General features: G+C 34.6%; 2 protein-coding genes and 1 pseudogene across 5 annotated transcripts; 1 reads left to right on the forward strand and 2 right to left on the reverse strand.

The window, feature by feature from the left end:
• Positions 1 to 772: 772 nt before the first annotated feature.
• LOC107888921 (pseudouridylate synthase 7 homolog) lies at positions 773 to 6,761 on the reverse strand. Its single transcript, XM_016813193.2, has 20 exons — positions 6,506 to 6,761; positions 6,056 to 6,134; positions 5,771 to 5,968; positions 5,427 to 5,635; positions 5,189 to 5,261; positions 5,055 to 5,111; positions 4,435 to 4,514; positions 4,291 to 4,353; positions 4,106 to 4,193; positions 3,901 to 4,003; positions 3,670 to 3,773; positions 3,481 to 3,554; positions 2,934 to 2,998; positions 2,623 to 2,798; positions 2,072 to 2,139; positions 1,903 to 1,963; positions 1,793 to 1,830; positions 1,623 to 1,691; positions 1,147 to 1,498; positions 773 to 1,015 (listed from the first exon to the last, which is right to left on the reverse strand). The coding sequence occupies exons 1-20, from the start codon at positions 6,718 to 6,720 to the stop codon at positions 986 to 988; spliced, it is 2,202 nt and encodes a 733-aa protein (XP_016668682.2). The 5' UTR covers positions 6,721 to 6,761; the 3' UTR covers positions 773 to 985.
• Positions 6,762 to 6,988: 227 nt separating this feature from the next.
• Positions 6,989 to 14,773, forward strand: LOC107888957 (ER membrane protein complex subunit 2-like; annotated as a pseudogene).
• A 4,346-nt stretch (positions 14,774 to 19,119) lies between these two features.
• LOC107888904 (protein tesmin/TSO1-like CXC 2) lies at positions 19,120 to 24,069 on the reverse strand. Of its 4 annotated transcripts, none has more exons than XM_016813175.2 (11): positions 23,835 to 24,069; positions 23,065 to 23,228; positions 22,244 to 22,994; positions 21,875 to 21,959; positions 21,635 to 21,785; positions 21,484 to 21,558; positions 20,811 to 20,991; positions 20,399 to 20,494; positions 20,255 to 20,321; positions 19,932 to 20,070; positions 19,120 to 19,733 (listed from the first exon to the last, which is right to left on the reverse strand). In XM_016813175.2, exons 1-11 carry the CDS (start codon positions 23,895 to 23,897, stop codon positions 19,403 to 19,405), a joined length of 2,103 nt encoding a protein of 700 aa, XP_016668664.1. In that variant the 5' UTR covers positions 23,898 to 24,069; the 3' UTR covers positions 19,120 to 19,402. The 4 variants fall into 4 exon arrangements, with proteins under 4 accessions (XP_016668664.1, XP_016668672.1, XP_040937618.1 ...); XM_016813183.2 differs by having other exon boundaries at positions 19,120 to 19,679; positions 23,835 to 24,026; XM_041081684.1 differs by having other exon boundaries at positions 19,120 to 19,679; positions 21,484 to 21,573; positions 23,835 to 24,026.
• Between the last annotated feature and the right edge of the window lie 1,875 nt (positions 24,070 to 25,944).

Raw genomic sequence — 25,944 nt, forward strand, 5'->3', positions numbered from 1 at the left:
ATGCATGACTTTCTTTTTTGACTCCAGTATTTTATGTTATGTTTTTTATATTTAATTTTCATGTTACATAATAGTATGATATTACCAAGTCTACTCGAACCACCTATTTGCATGCCTTTGAATGCTTGCCCACTGCTTTATATGATCTGAAAATAAGAACAAATCTTAAGCATCGAATAACTTCTTCGACCGGAAGGAAAGTTTCTGTTTTCCCTTTTCAGGTAAATGTTTTGACGTCTTTAAGATAATCACGTAATAACAAAGCTTCCTGTTAGAAAGTATTTCACTCAAAGTAACAAATACATCACATGGAACCAGATCAGAGACTTGTCCCCGTTTGATGGTCGCTTATTACCAAAGACAAATATTTGGGACCACCTGAACATGAACCTTTATCACAAAAACTTCCAAGGCAGAAGCAAATGATTTAATCATCCTATAAAAATGAACCTCAAAGCTTAGTTCACTTGGCTTAAACAACCACCCTTAATAGATGGCATCTAAAAAATCTGGGTTTCGAAATTTTGAATCTTAGCAGCTGCTACCCTTTCTTTATCAAAGCTCATTTTAACAAGGTAAACAAGCTTAATTGAGCGAGTTCAAACAGTTCGATTTTTATCTCAAATTGAGCTTCAGCCAAGCTTCAAACCAAGTTTCAAACTTTGATTTCCAGCCAAGCCTGACTCAGCTCAAGTTCACCCCTACTCTAATCCAACAAGGTGTTTTAAACATATGACTAGGTATTGTGAAGTCAAAACAGTAAGCCTAGTGATGCAGATACATGTCCTTTCAACTATAAAATTATAAATACCAGTGCACAAAAGAATTGGCTAATTGGCAGATAGGGTAAAGTTTGTCACATGTACCTTACATGTACACACATACGAGGACCAGTGTATGGGAGTAAACCTTGTTTTCTTGTTCCTGATTCAAGATACATGGTGGGTTGATCCTAGTCTCATAAACTATACGAGTGGCAACATGTTTATTGGTTAAGTGTCTTGTGGAATGCAACCTGCAAATGCAACAAAGATTGAAGTAAGATATTTTGCATTGATGTATGCTTTGAGATAGTTCTGGAAATAAATTCTCAATCCTATGACTCAGAATTGACAAGCGAAAGAAACACTTAGGCAAAGTGCATACAGAAGTGGATGTCTTGAGAAGCTCTCGTATGGCCATTGTGGCATAACAAGAAGCAGGAAGTGTGAAGGCCAATTTGAGAGCTTTCTGAGGTTCCTGAGAATTCAAGTCAGGTGGAGAATGAACTTGTGGAGGCTCGGCTTCTCTAGAAACCTCCACCTCATTATCATCGGTTGAAAACTTTTTCTCATCCTCAAAGCTCTCTAATTGTTCCAGATGATTGGATGACTCTTCGCCTTCAGTTCCATTGGTTGGATTCTCTTCTTTGACTGGGTTCACAGGTTTAGTTTTGGCAATTTTGTCTATATCTGTCTCCGACAATGCTAAATTTCCATCTGTATACGAAAGCAAATCCCTGAAACAACATAGATGATGGTACTCAGTCTACAACGTTAGATGATGGTACTCAGTCTACAACGTTTTCTATTCGCCTAAAACAATAACAGTCCTAAGAAAATGATAGGAAAAGCAGACCATACCATTGAAAATCTATTGGCTTCTGAAAAACACGCCTGTAGCTTCCAGTCATGCAGGTTATTGAAAATTCCCTGTAAGGGGAAAAAAAACAATGAAGAGGGAGATGGCTATGGGAAGAAAATTCTTGGGAAAATATAGAGAATCAGAGATGGTTCCAATTATGAAGATGTACTTGATATTATGGACACTCTCTGTCAAGCTGATGCCATCCTGATGAATTAAACAAAATGTTTAGAACCAAAAAAAGTCTGTATTTAATATATGTTAAGAAAGACAGCAAACCTTCTTTGCCATGTCATGATAAACATCAGCAACCTCATTCATTGGATAAATTATTCTAGAGCTGTCACAGAAACATCACAACATTGTTAGGAAAGCAAAAATAACAGTTCATTATGAGTAAGATATGAGCAATGTAAAATCTGCTATGACTCGTTCAATATTCCCTTACCCTGGCATAGGAAGGACAACATCCTCAATAGTATAATTTCCAGTACTGATATCTGATGCAGTTATGACCTGAGAGAAAGCAGAAGCCATCTTAAATTCTTTGAATCTAGGGTAAAAAGATTGATGCTAAGTGAATATACAACTATATTGCTCCGACTCTTTGTTTTTCTTGAAGCTTTCATGTCCTACACACATGTCCAATGCATATCCAGATATGGGAATGACATATGATATATGACTCTCCAAAGACCCTCCAAATATATGAAAATTCTTCAAAACATTGAACATAACCACCATGTTCACATGCCCCTATCCAACAATCACATCCCAATTCATGTAACATAAATATACAGCAGATGATTAACTAATGGCACCAAAATCTAAACATCTTTCACACTTACTCTTGCCACAAAATAAAAATTAGGAAAGAGGTTATCATCTATGGTAATGAATTGAAGTCTTCTCAATCATTTCTCTAAGATTTCCCGCAAAACCCTGAGTTTACAATTCAAAAACTTTAAAATGCTTTAAATGAAAAAAATGACAACTGACCTTAACAAGATTATTTTTCTCTAGCGGAAGATCTTTTCCAGATATTTCATCTAATTGACCACAATCATAAGCATCTTCTAAGCTATTATCTTCATGTTCAGGCGGTAAAACTTCTGTTTTTTCCGCATCATCTCCTTTGCTATATACCAAGTCTCCCAACACAACTTCACGGCTTCCTGAATATGGTGGGATAACAGAACATTGTTATATCAGGTAACCTCAAAATTTCTAATATAGCTATGAAAAATAGTAAACCTAAGTGTGTACAAGGAAGCCCCCCACCCCTTAACTGACCAAAAAAAATTGCATACCATATTTTTTCACTCTCACACTTGCTGCATGGTTCCACAGATAGCTTTGGTAACTATGGACATACCTGATCAGTAAAACAGATATAATCTAAGATTCAATATCAGTCTTCTCTTGAATCCCTGTTGGGTCAATTAGTACTTTTGTGTGAGAGAAAGACAGAGAGAGGTTACTATGAGGAGGATGTCCCTCATACAACTCTTGAGAAATAGAAAATGATTCTAAATATCTCAACAACTATCTTAACATAATTTCCAAGTCCCAACATCAATCAATCAATTAGGATAAGGTATTCAACTCAACTAACTAACTCATGCATTGACATGAATGAAATGCAAGGGTAAGCAGCACTCTATAAGTAAAAAAATCAAGCTACTGAAGTAAACTAGACATTAGTGATTAAATAGCATGCACATATAAACAGTAAACTCCCATACTAAACATGCTTCCAAGAAAATAGCTATAGCTCTGCAGTTCAAGAATCCAAATTCAGTAACTGTTATAGAATTAAGAAAAATTATATTCCTGGCTAACACGTCAAGCACTTACATCATTCTCAACGTCCTAGGTATAGCTTTCAGGGCTTGCAAGTAATTCCCAGGACTTTTCTTCAAACATTGCAGCTGTATGAGAATGGAAAAAAGGGGCAAAATTCTTTTTAACTATGAAACATACACAAAAGAAAATCAATACAATAGATATCAAAGCCTTGGAGGAGTGACAGAACTGGGAGCTTACCATAGCCCTTTCTGCAACTAAATGGCGAGGTAATTGCTTGAGAGTACCATCTATGTCACCAGTTTGTTTATAATATTCCCTTGCCTTGCTTATGATATTTCTTTGTATTTAGAGATTCAAGTCAAGAAAACAAAAGATAATTATTTCTCCAAGCTGAATGCAGACCAGTCTAGCATCTAAAAAGTAACATTTTCCAGAAGGAACGAAACATAAAGTGCAAATAAAGGATATCCCCTTCTCTTGGATCAAGAATAGTGCTTGCAGCAGCTTTCCATTCGCCTCGCAGTAATGTGGCACCAATGTGGTGAGTTGGAACAGAACCACTTCCAAAACGCTGAAAAATTATGAAGGTTTCAAGAAGAATATAAAAGAAAGAAGAAAGCAGGAAAGGGGGGAAGAGAGGGTGGGAGAGGAGAGACAATGATTAAGGAAGTACTTGTAAGCCAAAATAGTTGATGAAGCCATGCCTCCCCAAGGACTCTGCAGATGCTTGAATAGTATCTTCAGAATCTGCAACAACTCCTCTGAGGAGATAAATGAGTTCAATGAGTGATGGGATATTGGAAGAAGGAAGTAGCACTGATGGATGTTAAACAGAATTCGCATGTGGGAAACTCTCACCGCAATACGATGGTGAATCGGTTTCCTAAAAGCTGCCCAAGGAGGAGGTCATCCTTGACGTAGCTGGATGATAATCACACTATAAATAATGGTTCATAACACAATACCTTGAAGGGAATAGAATGTTATATCCATTAACCTTACCAGAAGTCTCCCACCTTAATACCAATCAACCTGTCATTAAGGGCAGCTAATCTACTTGCATACTGCTTGAAAACAGTTACCTGGAAACCCAAAAGACTGCACCACTTAAACATGATCCCTTTTGCAGAAGAAGAAAAAAACCAGATATACATAGAAGTGTTCATGATTAAGAAAATATAAAATAGCAACCAGACCATCCATTTTCCACGCACAATGAAAGTGCTGCGGCATTCAGATTGAAGACAGAGTGACAAGCCATTAATCAGGCAGCAGTGTTCCATTGCTTACAACTCTCTACACGTGAAATGGATAACTACTAAAAGAGTTTAGAGGTAGAACTGTAAGAACCATAATGAACAGAAGTGTCCCCTAAGGGCATCTTTGGCATATCCCAGTTCTTCTAGTAGCAATTTCATTTTTCTTAGTACCTCATAAAATTTCTGAAAGTGACATCCACCCATAGTTTCTTTAAGATGCTAAATACTAGCTTTTGCAAAAATTAGTTCAGAAAAGAATTAACACTACATCTACACAATGCAAGGTAGAGCAAGTAATCTCCCAAAGTTAACCAAAATACCAATTAATTTAGAATGAAAGCAGCAGAAAAAGGAGCAACTTACCCTTTGAGTGGAAACTGACCTCTTATCTTTTGTACCCGCAAAACCAAAAGACCTTGGCTGTCAAACAAAAGATTAATGACAAAGGTTCCCGTTGAATAGGTAACCACAGGATTTATATAAATCATTTATCATACCTGAATGCCAAGCATCTTTCCTATTAATCCTAAGGCTTCCTGTGTATCTTTATTCTCCTTGAAAAGATGGAACCTGAATATTAACATTAATGATAGCACCTTCTAATGTAGTTCAAGTGCAATAGACACTTCATGGCATTGATAAGCAATTGAATAAGGAAAGGTGAAAGCTAGACATGGGTTTTTTCTCCTATTATTTTAAGAGGCATCAAATTATTGTAGGAGTGCAACATGCTACCTAAGAAAATTGCCAAGATGTGCTGGCCAGTGGCTTGAACCTCTACTATCATAGGGCCTATCACCTCTCTTCCTTTTATTCAAATTTCTTCCCTTGTTCTTATTCCCAGAATTTAACCTCACGCGGATGCATTTTGAGGAAGAATCAGGTCCATCAACAGTGTCGGTGACTAGAAATCTAAGATTTTCCTTAAAGAAATTATGCATTGCCTGAAAATGTCGAAAACAAAATGGAAAGGTTCTTATAGTTAGTTTGATTCCCTCTTCGTAATAGACTTACACCCTACACGCTAAAGGTACAAAATGATTAAGGATAAACAAATTGAAAAAGAACCTAAAGCTTACCGTTCGATGAGATTTATCAGAATCTGGAGACAGAACAATGGGAGAGATATCTTCTTCACTGCCTGAAGTAATTTGGTTAATGAAAGCTTCTAACCGATCGACATCAATTTCGCAGGCAAGTGATCTGAATTTTTCAATTTCAGATGCATAATTTTTGTTAAGTTGATCAGATATTTTTGTTTCAACTTCCTGAAAAGCCTGAGAACATGTTCGAAAAGAAAAAGATTAAAATATATTAAATGTACAAAAACATAATTATGATAAAAATGGTATGAGTTAGATTACCTCTGGAGGGGCATCTAAAGAGGTCAAATGAACAACATTTCCCTCAGTGTCTACTTCATTCACAATGAAATCAGAATATCTACACAAAAAATTCAAAGCAATCAAATAACAAAATTTTCCATCGCCAATTGCAATTATAACCAATTCATAATAAAGAAAATCACTCTCAAAACTTCCAATTTTCCTCATTCCAAATTTTCTCCATTCCTTTTAAATACAAAGAATCTCATTATACGCACAAAGACACAACTGCCAAAACGCAGGCTTGAGTGAAGCTAAGACTAAACCTCTCATTCCACCATCTTAATCGAACAAACATATAGCCAAGCATGCATGTGGAAATAAACAAATTAAACATAAGGGTATTTGCAAAAAAAAAAAAGCACAAAACTTGGTCATAAAGGATAAGTTTAAAAGAAATGAAAACAAAAAAAAGGAGTGACCCTTCACCTTTGTTTGAGGATGCCATGAAAACCAGGAAGGTTTGAGATGAAACATAGGATTCCCACATCGGATTCGGTGATGGTCGTCATTGTTAAACTTGAATAATTTGAGTATTTCGTGATTGGGTGTTTTGTCAAGTTTGATTTTGAAAGTGACAAGTAGTTCCGTTTGCAGTGGAAGTAACAGTTGGGTTTTAGAATTGAGACACCACAACGCCACATTTTCTTCTGCTTTCCCAGGGTTTACTGGTAATGCTATCCTGTAATACGATGCGTTTTGTTGCCTTGATGGGGTTTTTCCTTCTGGCTTCATTTTGGGCCTTTTAAGGCCATTTGTATGGTTTGGGTATTACACCAAGAAATAGATTTGATGAAAATTGAAAAAAGAATAAAGGAAAAAAAGCAACAGTGATGAAGCCCATTGCCTTTCAACGATGGCAATGATGAGGGAGTTGGAAGTGTAACCAAAGACAACAAAAACAAAGTGCTCCAAAAAGCAAAAACGAGTTGACCCATTGTAGAGATCCAAAACAAAGGCCACAAGCCAGAGTAGAGAGAGAAACCAAAAACAGAGCAAAAGAAAAAGAAAAACGCCTGCATTGAGAGAGAGAGAGAGAGAGAGAGAGATGGTGAGTAAAACAGAGGAGACCCAATTGAACACGCTTGAAAACCAGGTAGACAATGGAGGAGGAGGTGCTTGGGAGTATCTTTGCCTTGTCAGGAAGCTCAAAGTTAGGCGTTCAGAGAAAGTCTTGAAGTATGGCTTATCGATCTTAAACGACCCCAAAAAACGATCTGCTCTTGGCCCTGAAGGTTATTTTTTTTTCTAGCTTTGATTGATTTCTGAAATTGGTTTTGCTTGAATTGGATGATTTCAAAGTGTTTGATTTGAATTTTGAGTTCTTTTATCGGTTTTGTTTGTAATTAGATTTGATTTGGTATTAGAGCTTTGTGTTCTTTGTTTATTTGCTAAAGAGTTTTGCTTGAATTTCACAAATTGAAGCTTTACTGATTGCTACCCTGTTATTCATTTACGTGAAATCGAAGTTTGAAGCTTTATGGTTTTGTCCTTTTGTTTTAAAAAAATCGAAGATTTTATTTAAATTGGGTGTGATGAGAACTTTGAGGTAGTATTACTAGCTTTGTGTAGATTTCAATGTGTCAAGCTTGATTTGAATTTGTATGTATTAGAATAAGAATTAGTTGGTTAGGAACGCAGGTTGAGTTTTCAATATTTTGATTTTTCAACTGAGATTTTGAGAAGTAATCAGAAAAAGTTAGGAGTGCCTGATGAAGCACAGTTTGTGGCACTTTATAGTTCTAGACATTTCATTTGCTATATATCCTAAGTTAGATATGAGACGTTATCTTAGTTTTATACATTTTCTCGTGTTCTATCACATCATTCGAGACTTATTTTGGTATTGGATTTCACTTTGTAGTCTAGAACAGTAGGCACTTGCGAACAGTTACCCTTTGATCTGTCAGAATGTGATTTTAATTGGTGTGTTTAGACCAAATTGTTGTCTGTTTAAGATTAGATGTCTGCTTATGACCAAATTGTTGCTTCTATTAATTTATCAGGCACGTTTGTGAACATTTATAATTACTAACAACTGCTTATCTTGATACAGAATGGACTCTATATGAGCAGGTAGCTATTGCTGCTATGGATTGCCAATGTCTCGATTTTGCAAAGGTACAATCCTTTTTCTTTTTTCTTTTTTTCCATTTTTGATTGATTTTAAGATTTTATTTTTTGTATGGAGATTTCCATTTATGTGAAAGAATATTCTATTTCTTTTACTTATTTAATTTGTATCAGTCCCACTGGGTTGACTACTCTCATTGTTCTTATAGTTTCTCTTTTGAGAATGCTAATAGTTCTTTAAGGTGGTACTTGTTGGAATTCCTTAGATTAAGCAGATTTTCTACCTTAGTTCTAGGAATTTCCTTGTACTATTAGCCATAATCAAATTACTAATTTTTAGGGATAGGCTAATTTCTAGAGATTATTTCCTTTTTATTTTTCCTGCTATTCTTTAAAAGGCTGTAGTCAGATTAGAAGAAATAAGAATAATTCTTCTTCCTAAATTTGTACATGGTATCAAGAGCATCAGGAATTCAGTAGACCCTGCTCTTTCTTCTCTTTTCTTGTTCTGTTTTCTCTGTTAGAAACCCTACTCCCATGGGTGACACCGAAAATTCCTATGAGACTCTTCATAAACTTCGGCTAACCAAAACTCAACTTGAGGCTCTTCATAAACTACTCGGGACTCCTACAGCCAGTGGGTCACTAGCTATTCACGGTACTGCTTTAAATACTACACACGAACCTATCACAACTTCCTGGATACTAGACTCAGGTGCATCCGACCACATGACAGGTAATCTAAGTTTGTTTCACACCTATTTACCTTGTCATGATCACTCTCGGATTCACATAGCTGATGGACCTTACTCGCTGGTGGCTGGAATGGGGACAGTTAGACTTACTGAAAATTTTTCCCTTGATAAAGTTTTACATGTTCCAAATCTTTCCTATAATTTACTCTCAATTAGCAAGCTTACCAAGGATGAAAAAGTACTTGTTGAATTTTCTGCTTTAGGTTGTGTGGTTCAGGAACAAGAATCGGGGAAGATGATTGGCACTGCTAAAGTTGATGATGGCTTATATGTTTGGAACAAAAACAGTTCACAAGAAGGGATGGCCTTATCTACATCAAAAGAAGATTCTATCATGCTATGGCACCGTAGACTAGGACACCCAAATTTCATGTACTTGAAGAAATTGTTTCCTCTACTATTTCTAAATAAGAAAATAAGTTCATTGAACTGTGAAGTTTGCCAACTGTCTAAACACACTCGTGTCCCTTATCCTTTGAAACCTTATGTTCAATCTCAACCTTTCTCTTTAATCCACAGTGATCTATGGGGAGCCAGTCGAGTAAAAAACATCACAGGGGCTAGGTGGTTCATAACTTTCATTGATGACCACACTAGAGTTTGTTGGATCTATCTCCTTAAAGAAAAATCCGAAGTCTCTAGAGTCTTCAAAAATTTTCATTCAATGATTCGAACTCAGTTCAATTCAAATATTCACACTCTTAGAACTGATAATGGGAGAGAGTACTTTAATTCTATCCTAAGTCCTTATTTTTCTGAGCAAGGAATCATACATCAAAGTTCTTGTCCTGACACCCCTCAACAAAATGGGGTTTCCGAGAGGAAAAATAGACACCTTGTAGCCGTGGCTCGTGCTCTTATGTTTACTATGGGTGTACCAAAGTATTTATGGGGAGAAGCTGTTCTCACTGCTTGTTATCTTATAAACCGACTCCCATCTAAGGTATTAAACTTTCAAACACCTTTACATACTCTTCAAAAAAATTTTCCCTTGTTTCGTGTTCCTAATCTCCCAACCAAAACATTTGGTTGCAAAGCATTTGTCCACAACCATCAACCTAACCGATCTAAACTTGATCTTAGAGCCCACACTTGTGTCTTTATTGGTTACTCACCTACACAAAAAGGGTACAAGTGCTACTCTCCAACCTTACACCGGATGTTTGTGTCCCTTGATGTTACTTTCTTCGAAAATGAGCCATATTTTTCAGCCTCTCATCTTCAGGGGGAGATACTTAGTGAAGATGAGACCTTGAGCAATCTTCTCATTATACCTCAAGGCTCTATCAGCCCTACCACCACTACAAAACCTGCTGAAAATCCTACAACCACTGTTATTCCTGTTTTGGAACCTGTTTTTCCTATCTCCACTGTTCAGCAACAAGAAACAAGGGTGATTAACCATACTAATGAAGAAAACAGCCTACTCATTCTGAAAAACAACAAGAAAAAACTCAGGGGCTTCGTGTATACTCTCGGAGACATCAGTTGCCTGAGACAGAAACAGCAGTGCCAATGCCATCTTTACCTGAGGACTGTCTTGAGGAAGAAGTTTCACCTCCTTCATCTTCCATCTATCTTCCAATTGCAGTAAGAAAGGGCACTAGGAGCTGCACTCAACATCCCATTTCTCGGTTTGTATCCTATGGAAACTTGTCTAAATCCTACAATGCCTTTGTTTCTAATGTTGACTCTATAGAAACTCCAAAAAACATAGAAGAGGCTCTTAAGTCAACCAAATGGAGGCAAGCTGTGTTGGAAGAAATAAAGGCTCTTGAAGACAATGGAACTTGGGAAATATCTAAACTACCTACTGGGAAGAAGACCGTGGGTTGTAAGTGGATTTTCACCACAAAATTTAAACAAGATGGGAGCATTGATCGATACAAGGCTAGACTTGTGGCCAGGGGTTTCACTTAAACATATGGGTTGGACTATGAGGAAACCTTTGCACCGGTGGCAAAATTGGATACTATTCGAGTGCTTCTCTCAATTGTTGTCAACTTAGAATGGCCTTTGATCCAATTGGATGTAAAGAACGCTTTTCTCAATGGAGAATTAAACGAAGAAGTCTACATGGATTTTCCACCTGGATTCGAAGGAAGCAAGGGCCAAGTATGCAAGTTGAAGAAGTCCTTGTATGGACTAAAGCAATCCCCTAGGGCTTGGTTTAATCGTTTTGCCAAAGCCATGACTAGTAGACATTATACTCAAGGTCAAGCTGATCACACCTTATTCTACAAACGCTCGTATAATGGGAAGTGCTGTATTCTCATTGTCTATGTAGATGACATAATATTAACAGGGGATGATTCTATTGAAATTGAAAGACTAAAAGAGTTCTTAAGTCTTGAGTTTCAACTTAAAGACTTGGGGAATCTTCAATATTTTCTAGGAATGGAGATAGCAAGGTCAAAGGCAGGTATTTCAATCTCTCAAAGAAAGTATGTTCTTGATCTACTTTCTGAAGTTGGACTGTTGGGTTGCAAACCAGCCGAGACTCCTATGGAACCCAACCTTAAATTAGGAACTAATAAGGATGGAGAAGAGGTAGACAGGAGGAGATATCAACGGTTAGTGGGAAAACTTATCTATCTTTCTCACACTCGTCCGGACATAGCTTTTGGAGTAAGTGTTATAAGTCAATTTATGCATGCTCCTAGGGAGAAACATTTGGAAGCTGCCTACAGGATATTGAGATACTTAAAAGGGACTCCTGGTAAGGGGTTGCATTTCAAGAAAGATGTAAATCGAAGCATAGAAGTCTACACTGATGCAGACTGGGCAGGGGCAGTTAATGACAGGCGATCCACAAGCGGTTACTGCAGCTATGTTTGGGGTAATCTCGTGACATGGAGGAGTAAAAAGCAATCTGTTGTGGCACGCAGCAGTGCTGAATCTGAATATCGAGCTTTGTCCCACGGTATATGTGAAGGAATGTGGTTACAACGGCTAATGGGAGAACTAATAGTATCCTATACAAAACCTATAACATTATACTGTGACAACCAGGCAGCAGTTAGCATAGCTCATAACCCTGTACACCATGACCGTACCAAGCATGTAGAAATTGATCGCCACTTTATTACGGAGAAAATTAACAAAGGGGAAGTTTGTGTTTCATATCTACCTACAAGACAAGAAGTAGCAGACGTGTTAACCAAAAGCTTGAGCAGAAAAATGTTCGAAGAAATTATGGGCAAGCTGGGTTTGATTAACATCTACACTCCAGCTTGAGGGGGTGTTGGAATTCCTTAAATTAAGCAGATTTTCTACCTTAGTTCTAGGAATTTCCTTGTACTATTAGCCATAATCAAATTACTAATTTTTAGGGATAGGCTAATTTCTAGAGATTATTTCCTTTTTATTTGTCCTGCTATTCTTTAAAAGGCTGTAGTCAGATTAGAAGAAATAAGAATAATTCTTCTTCCTAAATTTGTACAGTACTTGTTACTTGGATATCTCTTTCTCTGTTGAGGCATTAGTTAGAAAGTTTTGGCTTTCCCTGTTGCATGTTCAATATGGTGCAACTCTTGTTTAATTAATGTTGATTTAGGGTTTGCTGACTTCAATTGTTATGCTTGTGTGTTAGTTTCTTGTACTGTTCTATAGACTGCAGTGTGGAGTAGCTTAGATACTCTAGGTACCAGTTGATAGTAGGCTTATAAAGTTGCCTGACCTAAACTCGTGCAATTTAAAACTGCAGGATTGCATAAAGGTTTTGCACAAGAAATTTCCGGAGAGCAAAAGGGTTGGTAAGCATATATGAAGATGAAATATATGTTCTATGTTTCATGTTTGTGTGACTAAAAATGTGCAGGCGTGTGTGTATGTGTTATATATTGCCGTTAAGTTTTTTGTGAATCCTACATTCGTGGCCTACCCTTTGATAGTTGATGCTTCTTACATTAAGCTTCTTCTGAATATCTTGGCCAATGTTCTACCAATCGCATTATGGTGTAGATAAGGATGGAAAAATTTGTTCTTGAATCAGTTTCGATTCTTTTGGATCCAAAACGATGTGTTGCTGATGATTGTGTTCCTTTGTTCTATCATTTTATGAACTAGTGGTTTCATTTTGTTGTGGTCTACAGGCAGGCTGGATTGCATGTTGCTTGAAGCAAAGGGATCCTGGGCTGAGGCAGAAAAAGCTTACTCAAGCCTTTTAGAGGACAATCCACTTGATCAAGTAAATTCCGCAGCCATCCCCTCCCCCCCTTTCTCTCTCTCCTCTTGTCCCCCAAAACTGTGAATCTTAATGGTGTTCTTTTTTGTTAAGAAATATTCTGGACTGTTTCTTTTATAAAACAAAAAGAATCGACGATGACATATTCTATTCTCATGCAGGCAATACATAAGAGGAGAGTAGCCATGGCAAAAGCTCAAGGAAATATTTCAGTGGCTTAATAAATATCTTGAGATGTGAGATATCTCAGAAAACATTCTCTTTACAGTCATAGATCTTTGTGTCTGTCCTTTTTGGGTTATGTTTAATTCGATATCTGCCAATTTCCCTTTTTCTTTGCTAGATTTATGGCTGATCATGATGCTTGGAGAGAACTTGCAGATATATATCTTTCCCTACAAATGTGAGTGCTAATTTATATAACTCAATATTATCTCCTTTTACTTCATCAATTCATAACGTATCAATAACTTAAACCTTTTTGCTTTTGTTTATAAATCAGGTACAAGCAAGCAGCATTCTGCTATGAGGAGCTTCTTTTGTCTCATCCTACAGTTTCTTGAATTCCAAGTTCTCTAGAGAAGAACATTCTACATCTTGTTGCAAATACTCTTCATTTGGTTTCTTCTCTTTCATAATTAATCGACCTAACCCAGGACTAGTTCCATAGTAATTAAGATAGTGCAAAAATTTAAAGACCGTTAAACAAAAAACCACTTCCATAGTCGTTGCCTATATGCAAGAATAATGTAAGGACCATGATTCACTATCGAACAACAATGGTTCCTGACTAACCAAGGAGGTAACTTCTTGATGGATGTAACTACATGTCAACCTTTGCAAAGATAATACTTTCCATCTTACATTGGTTTACATAAAGACTTCTAGCTGGAACTCTTTTAGCTCTCCTCGGAATTGTTTTTGATGATTATTCCTTTCACCAACAGGTACTTTACACACTCGGCGGACTAGAAAACCTTCAAACTGCCAAGAAATATTATGCATCCACTATAGATTTGACGAGGGGTAAGAACACCCGAGCACTTCTCGGAATTTGCTTGGTAAGCTCCTTCTCTCTCGCTTAAGAGTTAATCTGCATTACTATTTATATAGACATGCATTGGCTTTTATCCTTATAATAACCAAAATCTAATTTAAAAATGGTTTCGCACTCTCTCGTCTTATGTCAGATTTTATCTTTCTAATGTGAAACTTAATCATCTTGTTCAGTGCACCTCGGCCATAGCTCAGCTTTCAAAAGGAAGGAGCAAGGAAGACAAGGAGAGTCCAGAGCTCCAGTCTTTGGCAGCAAAAGTGTTGGAGAAAGAATACAAGCAAAGAGCCGCAGACAAGCTCGGTTTGGTTACTTCTGCTTTAAGAAGTTTGAAAATTTAGTCTTAACACTGATGACATTGATTTAACACTTGAATTATTGCCCCATACTCTAGAATAGAAAAAGTTGTTGAACTTGAAGATAATTTCCGGTTCTAAAGATTTCAAAATGTCTTAGTCTTCGATGAATTTAAGTTACAAGCTGGCATTCATGTGTGCTTTCCACTTTACTTTGCCATTCTTGTCATCTATTTTGAGAGGTCTTGATGTATTATTATTCAGTACACTGCTATCAAAACAAGACTAATTTATGATATAAAGTTCCACCCTCCTTGAGTTCTTGATGTATTATTCAGGATATTCCCATTAAAAAAAAAAAACTAGAAAACTTATGAGATGATTCTTCTATCTTCCTCACAATTTCATTTTTGGTACATTTGCATTCTAGTACGAAATTTGTATAGGAAAGCTGCTTAGACACAATTATGTTCATTTATTGAAAAAATGGTTTTTCTTGAATGATTATATTCTTCCATTATTTTATTTTTGTCCGAATATGTGTCTTTTTAAGAAAAAAAACTAGAATAAAGGGTTTTACAGTGAAATTTGTTTAGTTAAAAATACTATTTCCAATGAATTCTTCACCACCTATAAACACAAATGAGAACCAAAGTTACATGATACTAATCCATTAGAAAGAGGCAGAAAAAAGGGTTTAATCATATCCCAAGCATTAGTTTTGTGATTCCATAAAAATATTATAAACAAATAGGTGCTTTAAGCCGTTCTTTTTTTCCCTACGAGGTCATTTGTTTTAGTATCATTATGGGCTAACTGGACTTGAATTTGTTTTTTAAGGTAATCTGTAGAAATAATCATTTATTTATGTTTTTGTTTTTGTTTTGTTAACGTAATTTTAAAAAATTTTAATATGAGTATTAACGTTTGAATTTTTTCCTATTTTGGTCACTTATGTTAAATTGATAATAGTTTAGTCCTCAATACTTACATATTTTATCAATTTGATCCTAATTCTAAATAGTTTAATAAATTTAACCCTTCACATTTACAAATTCTATTAATTTGATCCTCAATCTTCTTGACCAAAGTTTCAACTTTTAATACAAAGGCATTCCACATCTTTAAATTTGTCAACTCCCCCCCCCCAAAAAAAAAATGAAAGAAAAAAAAGAAGCTTCTCCAATAAAATTAGGTGTTCAAAAGTAATGCTATCCTCCAGCTTCACTAGATTAGATAGATCATGAACAACCAAGTTAAAACTAGGCAGAAACAAATTACTTATTAAAAACAAAATATTCTAGCATATGCAACAATCAAGTGAAATAGTAGTCACACTTTCCACTTTGCTTTCGATTTATGACATTAAGTGGCATGTGCACATTGTTACACTCAGCAACATGAACCTAACATAATAAACTACACTTTAAGACCTAAATTCTCATTCAACCTATTCGAGTAAAAAACCAACCTGCATTAAGGTGTATAGATTAGAAAATCCAACAAAGGAATTACTACCTTGAGATCATCCTCAATCTTTGTCACTTGAGTGTAATTGAAATGGATTATCAAAGAATACATTTGTTTTATTGCAGAATTTTTTTTTTGTGTGTGTGTGTTTTACAATTTATAGATGTGGAATGCCTTTATTTTAAAAGTTGAAAGCTTTGGTTAGAAAATTTGAGGATTAAATTAATATAATTTCTAAATATGAAGGTTAAATTTATTGAATTATTTAGAATTCGGATCAAATTGATAGAATATGTAAGTATTGAGGATTACATGTGCTATTATACCAATTAGACCATTATCAATTTAACTGCGGATGACTAAAATAGGAACAAAGTCAAACATTAATGCCTAAATTAAATTTTTTTTAAGTTGGGTGACCAAAACAGGAACACGAGCATAGTTGGGTGACCATTTGCCTTTGTTTTTAGTATTTTTCATCTCCATTTTATGGTTCATTTTCGGGGTTTGTGGTTGGCCTTCTTAATAATGTTATCTTCAAGGTTTGGATAAGCGATCTTTCGTTAAAGGTGTAATATATTTTATCATTACACCCAACACTTAAAAATAAATTTAAATTTAACATTTTATTTTAAATTAATATTTAAAGATTTTTTTTATAAACCCAAACTTTTATACCCTTACACATTTGACTCTCTATGTCATTATTTGTAACATCTTAATTTAAGTTTAGGTATTTTCTTTTGAATGAACTAATGAATTTCCTTAACCAAAAGAAAGCTTAGTGCTCAACCTTGTCCTATAGTTCTTTTAACCTTAATGCTTACTTTGATCGGATGTGAAGTCTAGGATGTTAAGGGATTAAGCACAACATCAAGATGAATGAGTCAATGTGACAAGATATCAACACAAGTGCACTACACATTCTAACCATTCCATTATACTCTAGTACTCACCGTTGATTTTGTTTCATTTCCTAGGGCGAGTTGAGAGATGTAGAGAAATTAGGGGTAATAATATCATAATTTTTAGCAACAAATTAAGGTGTTTAATCATCGACTTCTGCACTACACCTACCATCACCAATGGTGGAGTGTAGTGGAGGCCCAGGGGCCATGACCACCTTAAACTGGTAATTTTTTAATTTTTGTTTTTTATAATTTATAAAATTTTAAATTAGTAATGAAAAATTATACTTTGCTCCTTAAAAATGATAAAAAAATAATTTAATCCTTTAAAAATTATAAAGATATAAACTATTAAAATGATAAAATTCTATTTTTATTATCGTAAAAATATATAATTTAATTCCAACTAAAATAAAATAAAATTCTGGCTATGTGACTACCAATCACTATAGATACATTCTGTAAAAAGTCTTTCTTGAGATTGATGGTTTAGGGGTAAAAACCTTAGGTTTAACTCAATAGTTTCATTTATCGGTGTCCTTGACTTAGTAATTGTAGGTTAACCAACTGAAGTGTTTGTGCTTTGATAGAAAATTAGGTTTAAATTATCCCTTAAGATTCTTGGAATATTTAATATGCCAGTATTTTATCATGTACTTTTTATCATTACGATGATTTTATTTGAACGAGATAAAATTTAAATTGTCTGATAGATTTCGAATCAATTCACTTTTATTATGATGATTTTATTTAAATGAGATGGCAAAATTTAAATTATCTGATAGATTTCGAATCAATTTACTTCAAATGGAGTGGATTTTTTCTTTTGAAAAGTGCATATGGAGTGGGGCGTGTCGATTTTTTTTTTAACAATGGGTATGAAGCAATTATAATAATTGACTAATTACTTACCTCACCCCGCCTTACTCTACTATATGAAATTATCATTTTATCTTTATATATAATTATTAAAATAATAAAATGTAATAATGTGTTATAGAAAAAATCATATGTTTTATGTTTAAATTTTTTTATAAATTATATTTAAATATTTACTTGCATTTATAAATATTAAAAATACTAAAGACAAGTGATAAAAAATAATTGAAGTGCAATGAGGTAAGGGAGGATAGATGCATCCAACGTCTACGGAGGTGGTAATGCCGTAGTAGTTTTCAATATTATATATTCATAGTGAAACGGGACGAGTGGTAAAGTGGAGCGTGTCAACTATGAAGCGATGATGAATTTAGGAAAATTTGTCCCCTCCCCTCTCCATCAAAAATCACTAGATGTAAATGAAGATCTCTTTTATCCTTATGAAAATGACAAAGACTCCTTAGACATGAAGTACCATATCTTAGTTTCATATGGACATTAATGCATATTGTAAATAATATAAAACTTAATGTAATATTTGTTGTAAGCTTGTATTGTAAGCAAGATTTAGCTCCTTCTCTCACACAAACATTAGAATAGAATTAAATATATATTTATATATGTCTAAGCAACAATTTTTATAAATTATTTTACTCAAATGATTTAAAATTTAATTAGTTAGTTACGAATACGTTAGATATTTATCAAAATCGCATAGAAATGGAAGCGAGATATTTACATATGAGGGTTTAAGGATATCATGAAATTTAACAAAACAAAATTAATTCAATAATGTATGAGGGTATAGTTTAGGTATCACTTGTGACAAAAAAAATTAAGTATCGATATGAAAAATAGAGTATAGTTTAAATATCAATTTATAGATTAAACCAAAAAATAATATTTAAGTATGACAAAATCTGCATAAATGAATTATTATCGTGTTAATAAAAAAATTATATACATTTATAATATTTATAAAAAAATACTAATACAAACCTAACACAAGAAACACATATCTTTTAGCCGTAACATGTTTTAAAAAAAAATAAGTTTTAATCTTACTGCTAATGTGTCTCCAAAACAATGAGTTACATTCTTAAATTGAGCTATGGTATGTATTTGGGATAGCTTTTATAATGTGTGTATATATACATATATTCTTCTGCTCCTTTAATCTAAGCATAATATCACATTTTCTGCAAAGAAGGATTGGTATTGGTATGATATCAAGGCAGTTTCAATGTTCAGTGATAGAAACGTTGGCAAAACAGCTGCTACAAAGAACTTTATGGCACAAAGGACTTGAGCATAGAGTGTTTGAGGTTCCTGTGACTGACCTTCAAAAGAATGAAGATTAAGCGATCATCAGAGTTTTTTCTCCGTAACATAAAGACAGGTTCCAAAGAACCGAACAATAAATTCCTGGCTTAATTTGATCCCTTGTTATCAATTTTTTTGGATGAAATTTCAACAACATTACATTGCAAGTATTATACACTCGGAACAATAAAATTCTTGAGATGGCTGTCAGCTACAAGCCTACAAGTTATGGAAACGAGGTAAATACAGGGAATATTGCTTTATAAACAGAGTCGTAAGCAGCACTACTGATTATGGAACTACATTGCCATTGCTGGAGAACAAGAAGCACCTTGAAGAAAATGATAGCTTTTACAGGCGTTCTTCAGGAAAGTCACAGCTTTCATGGTGGACAGAATGATGGAAATGAAGGTATAGATTTCAGTATCAACTTCCTACTACGTTGTGCAGTGGATGAACTGCACTCGTGATGCGGTGGTGAAACTCTCTTAGAGTTGGGAGGGGAGTTTGTTTTCAGAATAAGTGGTAAGCATTTATGTTTCAGAACCTTAGGAGTTTCATCTTCTGGAATTGCCTGAAGATTTGAATTGAACTTGGACTGACCCAAGGAAGATTCTGATGAGCAACGTTCTGGGGTGTTGCACAACTGAGAAGATGACCTGATAGAATGAGGAAAAGATCCAGTGAACTTCCCACTATAAGCTAACGGCAGCCTGCAAAATATAGACTTAACCACTTGAATGAGTCTTGGTTTAAGGCTAGCTCAAGTTGCCTGATCGGTGCATGAAATCATATCCTCATATTCATATCCGGTATAACAAGTGTCAAACAAAGATCAAGAAAAATAAAAAGTCTGAAACAAGATAGCTTTAAGGCTAACCTAACCAATCTAAGAAAAGATGAAATAGTACCTGGAAATATTAGATGGTACTGGAAGATCTCGATGCTCCTCAGCATTTTTATGGGTTACAATGTCGTGGGAATTTTTATCTGATGCATTCTTTTCACAGGCCTCTAAGCCCTCCCCATCAGATCCAGATTCATCACATCCTAGAGAAAAGAAAAAGGAAGCATTAGGGAATACTAGAAAAATGGAAAGTGCTCGCCATGTTAGAGTCAGACATGCCAGAATTTGATAAGTCAAAAAAACTACAAGCGAGAGGGGGAGAAAAATAATTCTTGGTTCCAGTCACTATGTTGTACATTTGACCAAGAAAATACCAGAAAGACTCACCATCCTTCCGACCAAAACTATTTTTACAACCTTCACATCTACAACTGGGAGAGCATCCAACACCAGCCTGTATTAACAGAAGAAAACAACCATATCAGATTGGTGAAAAGAACATTTAACATACAATGTTTTGAACCGACAAACCTGAAAACATTCACAGTACTTCTTTAAGCAACTTGACTTTCTACAATTGCATCCTCTTTTATGCCTGGCAGAAGCTGGAGTTTTGTTATTTTCACCCTGAATGAGCAACACCATTTTTGTGTGATTAAAGTGGTATTGCCGAAAGAAGACACCCTTATTGAAATATGGAAAAATTGTCATCAAAGCCAAAACATCACAACATTATGAGCCATGTCAGATGAGTTCAAGCTAATAACCGGCACAACCAAGTGATTGTTAACCACCCTAAGGAGTATCAAATCAAGGTTCAATTCCCCTTCCTCATTTGGCCTTATTCAAATATACAAAGAAAAAGGCCAAATGACAAAATAAGTAATGAGCTTTGATGCTACTCTAGTTATCATGAAGCTTAATCATAAATATAGAATCTAACCCAGGTATCCAAAACACTGTCTGTGCTTCTAATGACTTTGGGAGCAAATGCTTGTGGATTGCGAGATTCAATCTGTTTACGAGTCTCTAAAACCATCTTTTCATGAATCGGTTTATTGAAGCAATCTAAGCATGAACAAGGCTCAATACAGTAGAGACCAGCAGCAAAGCAGTCGCAGTAACTGTATCATAAAATATAGTCAGTAGAACTAGGTAGACAATATTGAAAGCAGCTAAATCCCTAGTATGAGAAAAAGTGAAAAATCAATGACAGTGAATGCAATGAGTAGAAATAAATAATAATAGGCAGCGGAGAACCAAGACAAATCCAAAAATACATATCTAAACAAATAGATTAAAATAAGCTAAAATGATTATTAAATCACATTTCATTCTAACATGCTATTGGAAATTGATTCATTAAGCAATTGTAGAAATCAAACCAATGTGATGACTACAAAGTTAGGCCTGAATATCTTATATTTTTAGACGTAGGAAGTCAATTTACAACCTGTTGGTTCACCTGATTTTTTACTTTTAATTCAGAGTAATTAAAGGACCAATGGTCTTCAGTATCACAATAGAGGAATTAACCAGTTATATAGGTATAGACTCAGTGAGACACTTCAAGATTATGCACACTGACCCTAAATACAGATTTAAGACAGACTTACAGTTTCAAGCATTTTGATCTCTTACAGTTACAGCGCTTGCATGAGGCACTCTCCTCGACAAGTTCAAACTTTTGCCTGCATAGTATTAAACTGAAATCAGTTTGTATTATGGTGTTTGAATAGCAATTTAGAGCATATTAATCTAACATGCCTCTTCTTTTCAGGAGTATTGTGGTCAGCGTCAGTGCCACCAACAGATGCAGGAGCCTCACAAGAACTTTCTATAACTACAGTTCCATTGTCACTAGGAACCTCACCCATTTTCATAGAGCTTAAAATTGATTTATTAGGAGGATTCTGGCCTACAGTCAGAAAACTAGGAAATGTCAAGGACCAAGGTGCATACCAATTTGTTTTCAAAAGATAGAGCCGCTCACAAAAGAAATACCACCTTTCAAGATGTTTGGAAGAGAATTCAAGTGCAAACCGAAACCAGGTGACTTTTCAAACACCAAACAACGCCGTCTTATGCTACGCTGCATACAGAAGAACATAAGAGTATGATTATAAAAAAACAGCCAATCATTGAGCAGGAAAATAGTGTAAATTTTAAGAAACGACACATAAAATGAAAATCATTGATAAATGTACAATATAAGGAACTTGTATTAGGTATGCATATCATAAAAATGGCTCAAAAATGCTATTATCTTTTCATTTTCTAGAAAGAATTAAATACTAATATGTAGCTTCGTGTCAATCTTATATCTCGAATTGCAGTCTGCCATAAAAATGTACTTGCACAGTTTTTTCACTTTACCTGACGACTCAACTGGCTGCATTTCTCCCCCTTATCATCCTTCTTCAAACTTGAATCAGTAACTACTGGTTTGTCCGGTAGACAAGTAGACAGGATGCAAGATGTCTGATCTGTTACTGAATCTCCCAATTCATTTTGTTTGCAAGAACCTTGATGATCACCAGATTCTGCATTTTCTAAATTATTTGCATTATCAAGCGAAAACTCTGGGATATTTGATATAAAAGAGGTTGTCCCAGAGTCTACCGTTCTCTGATCCTGTCCATCACTATTCTCGTGAATGATAGATGTATTCACTGTCAACATATCAGCAACATCAGAAACAACTGCCACCCAGCCACATCCTGCTGCTTCTTCGCTCGGCTTAATCCGACGTATTTTACGTAAATCTCTTTCATTTTCAAATGACCGTTGCCTCTCTTTCCATTCATCTCTACTGCGTTGGAAAGGAGATCTCTCTTGTTCCACCACTTCCAGACTTGTTTTTTTCAGTAATGCATCACAAGCCTCCAGGTTATCATCAGGACTCCTACAATCATATTTTGAGGTTCCTGGCAACTCAACCGCTAAATCTGATTGCTTGTCAAACAGATCACTGCTAATTCCTTTGGATGAACCGTCATTACTGAGACATCCTGGATGCTCATCGTACAAGCCAGATTGCCCAGCAGCTTTTGAAGCTTCCTGACTTGCATTAGATTCATTACTGCTCTGGAGGACCCTAGTGCTTAAATCTGCCGAGAAATGATGCCTGAAACCAATATCATTCAGGACACTTAAAATCATGAACTAAATACAGCAATAAGAAAATTTAGTTTTACCTTTTAACTGAAAACCTGGATTCCCTATGGCAATTGATTTGTGGGGAGGGAAACAAAGATGAAGGGGACAAAAAAGCTAATGAATTGAAAGCATTATCAGTCTGACTGGACTTGGCTTGCTCAATAGGAGAAAGGCTATCAATGTACTTAAAGACAGGTGAATCCTGCAAAGGAAGAAAGCAATGTTTAAACCATAGCATGTAAGTCTCAATAACCTGATCAGCAAATGCTCATGTACACAAGAAAACAAAGAACCAAGCTAAAGATAGAGCAATCTAAACCAAACTAGGGAAAAAAGTATCTCTTCTATATCATTTAAAGAAATACCAACATTCCCAACATTTTGAAAGTATTGCTGCTCACCTCTAGTTGTATAAATTACCAACATTTCCAATGTCAAATCTCAATGAGACAAATTATAAGCATGTCAAAACTTATATATAACCCCATGAGCATAATTATTATTGGGTAAAAATTTGTAAAAAATTTACATTACACTTGTAAACACAAACATGACACGGGAAACACACAAATTCACGCTGTAGTCTGAACACAAAACCCATCAACAATTCCGACAAACATACAAAAGTAATTCAAAGCGAAAAAAGCAGAACAAATTAAACTTGACAGGCAAAACCCAAATCAGCATCTAATTATTGAAAGCCGAAATGCCCAAAACCCAGAAATCCTAGGTGAGCAAACATAATTAACAAAAACCAAAATTCTTAAAACTTTTTTTTTAAATTGCAAGAGGAAAAAAGAATAATAACCTCAAATTTGGAAAGAGAAGAAGTAGGAGTCGGAGTGATCTGGGTTTTATGTGGTGTATCCATTTTCACCAAAGGCTCCACATCTTCATCTCTCTTTTGCTTTTTTTCAAGGATTAGAGCTCAAAGCCTACGGAGACAGTCAAAGGCTCCCTTGCCTCTTTCTTTGAATTTGGTCGAAAGTGAAACCCAAAAAACAAAAAATAATAATAATAATAAGACTTTTGATTAAGGAAGCGGGAAGGCGGGAAAACAAAATGGTAATTCTATTTTCCTATTCAATTTGGGATGCTGGGTCGGTCCATCTCCTATGTTAGGCCCGTAATCAATTTGGGATGGAATTTTGATATATTGGATTTAGACAGTTGATCCGGCCCCATTCTAATGAAATCCCGTCCATTAAGTTTGGATTATCATTTAATTAATAAAGTCGTGTGTTTTGGAGTGATGATTTCAATAATATTTAAAGTAACAAAACCCCCCAAAACTTTTCTTTTTTTCTTTCCTAGCCCTTGTTCTATCCCGTAACGGTGTTGGATTCCGGATTAGTTATTGCCTATCTTTTCTTCCATCACACCAACTTTTTATTATTTATTTATTCAGTTGAAAAACGTTGATGCTTATCGTTGTAAAACCTTCACCAACTACTAACATTTTTTTTTGAAAAATGAGTTGGTCATGGATATTTAAATGGTGTCTCTTCGTTTACTTCTTAATATGTCTCTATTTTGAGGATATTTTAGAATAATAATTTATTCCACAAGTAGATTTGGACTATGATGTCTTAAGTTTTGTGCTTTTGTTGTTTCATGAGTCATACATTTTTTATGAAAATGGTAAAAGTCTTTGTCTTGTTGTGTACAAGTTTTAGCCTTGCTTTTTCAAGTGTTTTTAAAGATGAATTTGTTGTCGTTCTCTCTAGTTAGATGAATATTCAATTATTTTAATGATAACATCCACTACTTTAAACTTTCTGAAACTGATTCTCCTATCGTGATAGGAGCTTGCAATCACTTATCATGTAAAACTCCTTACCCAACCTAATGACCAACACGGTTAAGAGATGCTACCACGACATATGCATAACACTTGTTGCTTATTTATAAGTTTAATATGACTTTCAACAATTAAATAAAATCCATAAATTGAGGTTAAAAGGAATGGAAAACTTTGGAACATTTTTAAAATCATTTTGGATGATTCCAAAGGTGTTTGGACAAGTTTAAAACATAAAATGGGGTTCTAAAGGCTTAAAACTATTAGAACAATCAATTTAGAGAAACAATTATTTTAGGTATAGTAGAAACTTTTAAATTTTCTTAAACAGAATTCATTGTATTATTTATAACAATAAACTTAATCGAAATATACTTGTACTTTGTACAAAGTCGACTAAAGTCGATCTTGACTTTCTACCAAATGATTTTTTCTATTACTCAAATCACGAACTACCTCAACTGTGAGCTCAAAGTTTATCAAACAAATCACATGAAATAAAAATTTTTATTAACTTTTAGTAAGAAAGTTAATTTTCTCTATAACCAAAAACTATGCGTTCTTTTTCAGAAAATAGAATTTATTTTGTAAAATAAATTTCCAACATTTTCGAATTGAATAACGACATATGATAAGGGTTGTAAATTGCTCAACACATAATTTCTATTTATAGAGAATCATACAAGAGTTATATTCAAATAAGACTTGATTAAATAATAATATTTAATAGAAAATACAACTTTTCCTCAATTATGAGTATAGAGACAACAGCATGCCCTAGTAAATACTAAGTTTGTTGTCCTTACTCCAATTATGTGTTATATGAACTTTTATCCAAACATTTATAATTTATCCACATCAATATTTATTTTTTTATTTATTAAAATATTATCTATTTAATTAATTAAATTAATTGATTGAATTAACTAAATTAATTTATTAATTAAATAAATTTTTTAATCCAATTCTAATTTCGATAAAATTAACAACTTTATCGTATTCGAATCTATGAAAATATATATTTAATTTTTCTATTCAGCAATTTATAATAATTAATAAATTTAATTTCATCTTCCAACTTCAATGTTTAATTATTACTAATTAATAATAATTTACA

Source organism: Gossypium hirsutum, chromosome A11, assembly GCF_007990345.1.
Source record: "Gossypium hirsutum isolate 1008001.06 chromosome A11, Gossypium_hirsutum_v2.1, whole genome shotgun sequence".
Lineage (NCBI taxonomy): Eukaryota > Viridiplantae > Streptophyta > Magnoliopsida > Malvales > Malvaceae > Gossypium > Gossypium hirsutum.